At 33.7% G+C, this 10,508-nt stretch overlaps 1 protein-coding gene across 1 annotated transcript in view; it reads left to right on the forward strand.

Moving 5' to 3' along the window:
- LOC145297739 (pseudouridine-5'-phosphatase-like) overlaps positions 1-4,644 on the forward strand; it is a 172,156-nt gene extending 167,512 nt beyond the window's left edge. Inside the window, exon 5 of the mRNA XM_080143959.1 lies at positions 3,720-4,644. Within this exon, the coding sequence (XP_080000085.1) occupies positions 3,720-3,902 (183 nt within the window). The 3' untranslated portion in view covers positions 3,903-4,644. The remainder of the gene's footprint in view (positions 1-3,719) is intronic.
- The last annotated feature ends 5,864 nt before the right edge of the window (positions 4,645-10,508 follow it).

The raw sequence follows: 10,508 nt of genomic DNA on the forward strand, positions 1-10,508 counted from the left end.
TCTGGCCGAAAACCAATCACATCGATTTTCCCAAATCTCAGTACCCTGTATATCAAATTTCGAGTCTGTAGACTTAAAATTGACAGAGTTATTGCATAGGGAAATGTACACACACAAATACACAGATGCACACACAGACAGACACTTTCACTTTTATATATATATATCTATAATATAAAGCTGAATGTGTGTGTGTGTGTGTGTGTGTTTGTGTGTGTGTGTGGTCACGAATAGGCTCCTATATGGTTGACTATTTTAAAAAACTGATTACATATAATGAAAGAAGATGTATCGAGACACAGGAATGGGTATTTTTGATCTGGCATAATGATGATTCATTAAAATTGTGGGTTCTGCGTTCGCCCCTGGTCCACAAAGTATGGAAATAAAAAATTTAAAAATTTAAAAAAAAAAACGTTTACAAGTGTTTCTGATATAGATGTGCATAAGAATACCTTTTCTCCACGAAAACGACCCTGGTGTCTAACTCTGTCCCGTGGGGAGGCATTGTAAATAGGTACATAAGAATACTTTGATAAGTATGTTTTAACTTAAATAGCGATGGTATAATAAAATTGTGGGGTCTGCGTTCACGCCTGGCTTCCATAGAATGGAAATAGGCACAAACTTTAATAAAGACTTTTCATATCTATCTGTGTAAGTATACTTTGATAATTAAGTTTCTGTTATAAGAAATATGGTATCATAAAATTATGTGGTGTTCGTTCACACCTGATCTCCATAGAATGGAAATATGTCACAAAGTTTAACAAGGTTTTTTAATATAGATCCACAGAATATTGTGATAAGTGTTTCAGTGTGTACAGGTATGGTATAATAAATTATGGGGTTTATCTATTTTATTTTTACTTTCATCATATTTTGCTTTGGTTTTGATACCCCCAAATTCAACCAAATTTCATATATTACTTTCATAAATCAGAGTCCATTTTCTGTAGGCTGTTTTTGAATCCAGTCAACGACAGGTACTTTTGCTAGTATATATATAAGGCAGAAATTTCTCGAACTCTTTTGGCTATCATCTCTTCAGGAGAAAATCGATAGCAAGGGAAAACAATATTACTGACAAAATTAAAGAGCACTAAGGGGAATTCGGATGTGCCGAGAATTAAGGAAAAAATAAAACTATTAAAATAGAAGATTTTAATCTGTATACACAGAGATTAAAAGCGACTAAAATTGGCACAACGAGGGAAAAAAAAAAAAAAAAAAAACGGGGGAAAAATGGGATCAAAGTTCACCAAAGAGAAATAACGCTTTTGTTATTTCCTTTTGCCGGCATAAAGAAGGTTTTTGAACCGCAATAGAGACAGACTCCAGAATCTTTAAATGATTTTTGGAGTCTGCTCTATGTAATATCTCGAACCACTCTATTTTATATTTATCAGCACAGCATGGATTATCAACCAAATGCTGCCAAATAGCAGAGTTCAAGGCTACAGGAGGCGGGAGACTACCAGATCCTACCCTCCCCTGTCTAATTTTAGATGGAACGCGCTGGTTTATAAGTGTTAGCAAATGCAAAAATGTTCGTCCGACATAACCAGCATCACACCGGCATTTAAATTGATAAACAATATTACTATTTTGTGTGTAGGGAAAACTGTCTTTACGAAAAGAAGGAAAAGCAAGTCTCGTAGTGTATACCAAACGCAAGGAAACAGAGTAGAATGATTCATAAACACTTCTAACAATCTGTTTGACAATTTAATACTTTTGTCCCCTATCCACGGTAGTTTTAAATAATCAGGCACTCTGCAAGTCCAAACTTTTTAGGGGATTTAAAATCATCAACCTTTTTGTCAATGCAATTATTACCCGAGTTGATGTTTTTTTTTTTTTTTTTTTTAATAAAAGTTTTGAAATAAAGCTGTAGTGTTTTTTTTTTTTTAGGGCGACACTTTTATCGTCCACTCTGTAGCATTAGTCACAAATGAAAATCACATTCCAAATATATTAACAGGGCAAGTCTTTGACAAAATCACATTCCAAATATATTAACAGGGCAAGTCTTTGACAAAATCACATTCCAAATATAAAAATAAGTGCCTGCACCAAAAATTAGGAAAAATTATCGGTCAGATTTTAATTAAATATAAAAACATTTTTTTTTACTTGGAATGTGATTTTCACCTTTGCCCAATACTGCATAAGCACCAAAAACTGTTTTACATAATGTGTTTGCTTTTTTTTGTAAACATTAGAGATTTTTTTAAGGTAACATTCATTTTGAGCAAAATATATAAACAAATGAAAAAAAACATTAAAAGAAATCATTAATTTACAAAATTATTTATAACTTTTTAATTAAAAAAAATAAATTGGTATTTACTTGCCTCTCCATAAATACAAAGTTAGACGCCAGTTTTTTTTTTTTAATGTGGATTTTAAGAAATGTATACATGTATAGCAAAATAAAATCGTTAAAAAATACATAGTTTTATTTCTATTTTCAAGTATTGGTTGGGTTTAGCTTATTTCATTTTACTTATGTATTTTTACCCAATAATAATTTTTCGTTTTTCAATTTGAAGACTGAAAAGACTAAGAGTAGTGTTAGAACAGATATTGCACTTTGTTCCTATTCAAAAGGCCAAAGGAAGGGTGAGAATATTTATTTCCCTTCCACCATGGGAATATGTGACACAAGGGTCAGAAAGTGAGATTAAAAACAAAATACAGCCTCGTCAGCATTCCCCGGTATGGGTGGATCAGGTGATTAGCAATAAATTAACTCCTTCTCAAAGGGAGAAGGCAAATCCTGGGGAGGTGTTATAAAATAGTGTATTTTTAAATTAATACCCGGACTATATTATTACTCCTGATTGTGACTTTTCCACCTTCCTTTATTTATGTCTAATAAAATTATGCATGAGAGATTGAATATTAAAATGTATAAAATTCTAAACAACACGGACCAACATCTGCCAATGATGAAAAATACTGTTTTTATGTAGTAAGAAAAAGATATCAGACACTCGTCTTTAGTTTATATATAAGATCTTATTGTTTGTAAGCATTTGTAAAAGGTGCTGAAGAAGAAGAGACATTGGAATCAAAAAGTGAAAAATAAAATATTCTTATCCTAAAGTAAAGATTATTATGTGTGGACAGTTGTTTGCTATTTCATCTCCACAGTTTAATAGGTTTGGGGGCTCTTTAAAGTTTAGAATTTAAAATTTATTTACTGTATTTTTTATCCAGTTGTTTGCTACTTCTACAGTTTAATAGGTTTTCTATGAGATTGGTTTTTAATGTAGAAAAAATAAACAAACAAAATAAATTTAAACATAAAACTCAGTTTTACAGTTGAGGTGTAAACAAGCAATAGGGTTAATGCAAAGGACAGGTTTATTGAGAGATGAAAAAACTTATGAGAGGATTGATAATGATTGATGTATGACATAATTAGCTTTTGGTTTCTACATAAAACCAAGCAAAGAAATGTTTATTCAGTAAAGTAAAATGTTTCCATTATCTAAGTACAATATCACCCCACCTCCAATTTTTTCAGCCCTTGATCCTGTGAGACACTATTGTAATTGGGTAGAGGTGTGTGCTCTTTGAGTGTTTTTGTTTTGCTGTATTATATAATTTTAGTTTTCTGAATGTAAGAAATGAGATTAGTTGTGCGCAAAGTAAGCTGTTTTTTTTTTGTTGTTTTTTTTTACACTGTTTCTTTATTGTTTCTTTGCCAGGTACTTGTGTTTGAAGATGCCCCAAATGGTGTGCTGTCTGGATTCAATGCCGGGATGCAAGTCGTATGGATACCTGATCTTCGAGCCGATAAGTCTGAATTGAAGGACAAAGCCACCCTCATTCTGAACTCTATGGAAGAATTTAAACCAGAACTTTTTGGTCTACCCCCTTATGACAGCTGAGAGCAATAATTTCCATTCTCGCACTAAAACGAACTCAAAATCGACATGATGTTTGCGATAAATTTACACACTTCCGACATTTTTCAAATCTTGGTTTTAACTAGTGTTGGGACGATGAATCAGAAAATTTGGAACTTTCTGGGGTATCGGAATTGGTATCGGAATCAGAAAAATTTGTGGCTTTTTTCCGATGACAACAACGATTCCTTTAATTATTTTTTATTGTTTTTTATTTGATCTGGATTTAAGAAAAATCTCCCACTTACTTCCACTTTATTGATTTTAGCTTCCATTAAAACTAAAATCAATAGATCACCCCACTTTGCAAGTGTGTTTTATGTTGGAGAAAATATAATCACTGTTTAAATGGTGTTTTTATGGTAATCGGGAGAAAATAATCATTTTATAGTTAAATATTTAGAGATTTATAAAGAATCGGAATCGGTAATTGTATCAGAATCAGTAAAAATATTGGAATCGTCCCATCACTAGTTGTAACCGTTTTCACGACATTTCGGCTGCTCAATTCCTCAGTCATTTTCCCGGTGCATTAAAAAAATGTTCAGTTTGAAAATTCTCCAGAGATTATGACGACTGGAACATGGAGAGTACAAAAGGCTGAAAATTCTGTGACCATAACAACAAAGAGAAGGATAACGGTTCAAGACATGGTGTAGGGATATAGAAAATAGCTCATCTCCAAAATATTGTAAACAAATTAAATATTTTCGTATCAGATGAATCGTCGTTATCTTTTTTTTTTTTTTTTTTTTCACGTTTTTAATTTTCATTCATTCAAATTAATAGTGTTCCTATTTACTTGCCTCCCCACGAGGGCAGAGTTAGACATGTGTTCAGTTTTTAATTTGGGGAAAATCCAGCTTCTCAAAAAGGAGCACTCTGGATAGGAACAAAAATAAAAATTGCCTCAGTCATGAAGGATTTCTCCTTCACTGATTGAGGACAGAAAAGGTGAAGCGTAGCATCAGAACAGATACTACGCTGTGATCTTGGCCTAAAGAAGGCCAAGCAAACCAATAGTGTTATTCTAATAGATTTTAGTCCTTTACTAAGTAGATAAGTCTTTAGTGACAACAATATATATATATGTATATATATATATATATATATATATATACATAGTCTGAAGAAGCTTTGAGTAAAACAAGTATGCATGGTCTCTCGTGAGTGCACAGTGAACGAGGCATAAAAAAAAAAATGACTAAGTTCAAGATAGCCCTAAAAGTCCCCAGGGTACGTCAAATCCTGTTGAAACTGAACAAACAGTGCAGTTTTAGGTCTTAACATATGTAAATTTGAGTTCTGCACTATGTAAAAAAAGAAATAACTAAGTCCATCATTTGCTCTCTCCCCATTTAGCCTCAAAAGTCTCCAAGGCCTTAACATTTTTAAATTTGAGTTCCGCACCATGCAAAACTGCTAAATACACAGATACATCATATTTTGCTTTGGTTTTGATACCCTCAAATTCGAAGCTATCTCTTTACAACCCTTCCTTTTCATAACCTATCATACTTTCATAAATCAGAGTCCATTTTCTGTAGGCTGTTTTTGAATCCAGTCAACGACGGGTACTTTTGCTAGTGTATATATATGACAATTCCAACGAAAAAAAAAGCTCAATATTCAATATTATTCTTCTAGCCTGGACCTCTCGAAATATCCTTTCAGTTTTTCCTTTCGGCATTTTCCCAAATTTTTATGCATGTATGATTTCTATCAAAAGTTTAGTATTCAATTTATGTACTAAGCAGGAAAATCTATGGACTGTGTATGAATTTCATTTTGCTAAATGTTTCCTCTGAGGATATGAGCCATTCATTGAAACTCCATGGAATAAGGAAAAATCTTTGTTCTTTGTACTCCTTGTTGAAAAATATATTGTTGTAACATTTCATTTACAGAACTTAAATCCAATTGTTCTTATAATATATTGTGTATGTTTTTATTTATTTATGTATATATATATATATGTATATATATATATATATATGTATATATATGTATATATATATATATATATAACTTGTATATTATATGTACATATATATGTTATATAAATATTTATTTTATATGTATATATCATATATTTATTGATATATATTATAACATATATATATGATGATTGCCACTCTTTGACAGAAGTTTGCCATTTCTTCACGTTGATATCAAGCACCCACGTGTTCATAGATGGCTCTTCAGGTCCGCTTTACTTTTGCATAATTGTTCACAGATGTGGTATGGGAACTTGCCAGTATTTGCTGGTGCTCCTGAAGGGACTTTATTAGGCATTTTTGAATGTCTTGTCAAACCACTTGCTGATTTACAGACCCATCCACGGATATTACAACTATACTTCGGTGATCTGGGTGGCAGCACATCTTCATAAAATTGTTGGTCTTGTCTAACATTGTGTGACTTTACATCGTTCACCAAACCAGCTTTAGAAGAAAGCTAACGAGGTTATTGACTGGTTTCTGTTAGAATTGACACTTTCATTCTTCATCGTCAGTTTCAAAGCAAATTTCATTCTCTGTTCTGGTTTTCATCTGTTTGTGCTTCTGCATTACTTAAATCAGAATTATCAAAATGGTTCCTACAAGAGAGCAATGTCTGAGGCTAAACTAGCTATCGCCAAAAGGTCAGCTCTCGTGATTTTTTGGAGAATCTATAATAATGTTATAAATAGTGGCAAGTCTGCTGTCAATCCTCTAGGCTGATCTCTTTGCTCACCTTTTTGCAGACAATTCTTCTATCGATGATTCTGATGCTGTTCTTCCAGATTTTCCTTAAAAAACTGATAAGAAGATTGCTAGAATTCTTGCTCGTCTTTACCAAACTAAGGCTTCGGCTCCTGATTTGACGCGTGATGTTTTCAAACATTGTTTGCTTGAACTTCCTTCTATCCTCTCGAAATTATTCAATCTCTGTTTGTCTCAGTTCTGTTTCCTTCTTTCGAAAAAAAACTTCCCTGTTGTCCCCATCGTTAAAAATGCTGGTGATCAATCCGAGTCAACTAAATATCGTACTGTTATTCTTCTTGATATCCCTTTTAAAGGTGTTGTCCGTATCCCCCTCTTTCATAATTAATTCCCTTCTCCAGGTTAAAAAGAACTGTCCATTTCACATCCTTTCACACCTCTCTCAGTCTCCGATTCTATTAATATGAACTCAACAAGTAATCGTCTCATGCATTGCTGTCGTCGCTGTGTACCCCTTTATGCGTTGCATCTTCATCATAAACCCCCACAACACAACATACATAGATTTGGTACCTCACTATTCAACAGAAATATTTTTTCACACCCAAGCCTATTCACTATCTCTACAAATTTACTATCAGACCATGTATGAAGTACTGTTGTCATATTTGAGTTAGTGAATCTGTGTCCCATTTTAAGGTTCTTTATAAGTTGCAGAAAGCTGTAATTTGATTGGTACCACACTTTCTTCTTAACTGCGACCTCTCTCTCACAGACGTGATGTTGCTAGTCTCAGCCTTTTCGATAAATACTATTGTGGCATGTGTTCCTCAGAATTGTCTGATCTATTCCCCACTTCCTTTGATAGTATTGCACATCATGGTTTTAATTTTGGTATGTAAGGAAGCAATTACTGAGTCCTCAAGAGGTTCACTCTATCTCAGGATCAACCTTGAAAGTCCATCTACAAATGCGATCTCCTTGGTGGAGAGTTACTCTAACGTGAAATTGTAATACAGCAGTTAGCTGTATTAGCACGTAAACATTTCTTTGACCCAAAGATTGTCAATAGAGGTTTATGGTCTGCAGTATAAAGAATCATCCGTGTAGATATTGGTGGAATTTTTTAACTGCAAACATAATAGCCGGAGCTTTATTTACGATCTGTGAATAGTGCTTTTTCTGCCAGGAGCAGTGATCTTGACGCATATGCAATCAGTTTTAACTTCCGTCTGGCATTTTGTGTAAGATACAGGCCCCTATTCTGTATGAGCTTGCATCACTAACATCTATTATCTCTATTTTGAGTCATGATGTGTGACCAGTAGATCTGACATCAATTTTTGTTATTTTATCGAATGCTGCCTGGCATTCAGGTGTCCATTTCCTTTTTACAGTCTATCCTTTTTTTAATAGCCCACACGTTGTGCATGATGGGAATGAATGCCATGTAATAGTTTGCAAACTCCCAAATTTTTTTTTTACTTCTGCCATGTTTTTTAGAGTTAGCATAGCCTTTATAGCTGTGGTCCTTTCCGGGTCAGATCTTCTATCATATTTGTTGATGATCAGACTTTCCTACTTTGATATTAAGTTTTAAAACCAAAATCCTGTATTCGAGGGAATTCATTATAGACATGTTCTTGTTGTTATTCTCTGGTCTCGCTTATTATGACAATATCACCCAGGTATGCCATTTCAAAATGAAGGCTGCTCAACATAGCATCCATAATTATTCAAGAAATTATGGGAACTACCTTCACTCCAAAAGCTTTGAATTTGAATAACACCTTATGAGTGCTAATACAAAGCAAGTTCAATCTATTTTCATATTGAAATTTGAAGGTATGTGTCACTCAAATCGACTTCAGAAAAAAAAATCTTTCTTCCTTTAGCTTAATGAAAACTTCTTTAGGGCTAAGAAGTAGATAATGGTAGTCTTTTAGTATTGAGTTCAAACCCATGCTAAAGTCAGCGCAAATACGGATTTCTTTTGACATAAGCAATAAGGACTGCTCATTGACTGAACTCAATATTTTTAATAGAATGCCATTTTTACACATGTTTCAAGCTACTCATTAATTTTGTCCAGTGTAGTGAACAAAGCTTTTTTTCTTTTTTTTTTTCTTTTTTTTTCTTTGAATACTGGTTGCCTATTATCTTTGTAAAAACTTCAACATGAAATAATCAAAGTAAAACCTCATTTTAGGTCTGCAGCCAGATCTGCAACATCCATCCAGTTTCTTCACGTTTCAATCAAATCTCAAGCACTTAGTTAGCAATTTTCTCTGTATTCAATCTTGGGGCATATTCAAACAAGCCTAGACGACATTTGCAGATACCATTTGTTGGTTAGTACAGTCTCTGATTTTGTGGTTCATAGTTTGATCACTCCATTTGATCCTTGGAATCTTTCTAAGACATTTTGAATCAAATGCGTCTAATTTCCTTTCTTGTCTGATTCTGAGATGCCAAGTTTCACTTCCAAAACTTTGCTATTATAAAATCTTAATTTAGACTTGATGTTGAATTTTTCAGTTGAATAATGATGAATTGCTTGAATGGCAGCCATCTTAGAGCAAAAAACTTCAATATAACCAGAATTTCTCTTTCACTGATTGAGAACAGTAAAGATGGGGTATAGTATTACAACAGATACTGAACTTGTCTTTAGAAAGAGATTTACATGAGTTTTGTTGCATCAAAGAATGACTTCCTGTCTCTTTCCCTGCACATGCACACTTGGTGTCTTCTGAGTGAATATATGGCATAACCATGTTGACACACCAATTCTCATTAGATCACCGAAAGTAAGCAACGTTGAGCTTGATCAATACGATATGGATGACTATTTGGGAATACTAGGTGCTGTATGTATTTAATCAAGTGAGTATGTATAATATTTCACGGAGATGAATGCTCCTGCCTTGCATAGTTCAAGGCTACCATTGGGCAAGGTGTAGCACCTGTTAGCCTCCCTCTGATACACGGAATACATACAGAAGGCAGATGGGATTCCTCAGCCGTGGTGTAGACAATACATTTAGAAAAGAGGGACTCCGTTGAAAAAGCAAACCGGATAGAGGGAGCCCATCGCAATTTTCTAGTGATAATGTCACAAAGTAAAAAACATCCTCTTCAAATTTGTCATGGGACAGTATGAAAGTAGTGAAACTTAGAAAACTATCATAAGAATGTTGATGTCGGTGTGCAATCTGTCCAAGTAGAATTAGGGAAACAAAAAATAAAGTTGTTTGTTTAGGAAAAATGCCGAAAATAATTTAAACAAGCAGAATTTACTAATCAAAGAGTGAAAGGGAAAATAAAGTCTCTATTTATTTATCTTCTTCGTGTAGGCATAGTAAAATACAAGGTTGCTTTTAAGGAATATTATGAATTATGAAAAAAATAAAAATCGCTTAAGTCTGGAAGGATTTCTCTTTAATTGACTGAGGACCGAGAAGATGAAATGAAGTATCCGAACAGATACTACACTTTGTAAAGTTTTATTTGTTTTAGAAAATTTTACAATAAACATAGAATACTCATAAAATAAATTAGGCACAAGGCCATTCAAAAGTGTGGGAAGGGGGAGGGTGTCTGTGGTCATGTTTGTCACTCTACTTTAGGGTTATCTATGTTTTTTCCTAGCTATGATCCAGTTACCATATCACATTCACTCCAGGGGTCATCTATAATATAAATCTCACCTGTCTGTTTAAATGTATTTCTGCCTAAAACTCGACAGAAGCGACGAATTTTCACAAGATTGGTATCATTTTGAAGCTTGACTCTTCAGACGACAAATATCGAAAAATTGGCTAAAAACATTAATTCCTTCACCCTCAACTGGGCACTTTTCTACAAGGAGGGGTCGCAAGTC

The sequence above is a fragment of the Euprymna scolopes genome, chromosome 18 (assembly GCF_053919585.1).
Source record: "Euprymna scolopes isolate OS-2025 chromosome 18, ASM5391958v1, whole genome shotgun sequence".
NCBI classification, from domain to species: domain Eukaryota; kingdom Metazoa; phylum Mollusca; class Cephalopoda; order Sepiida; family Sepiolidae; genus Euprymna; species Euprymna scolopes.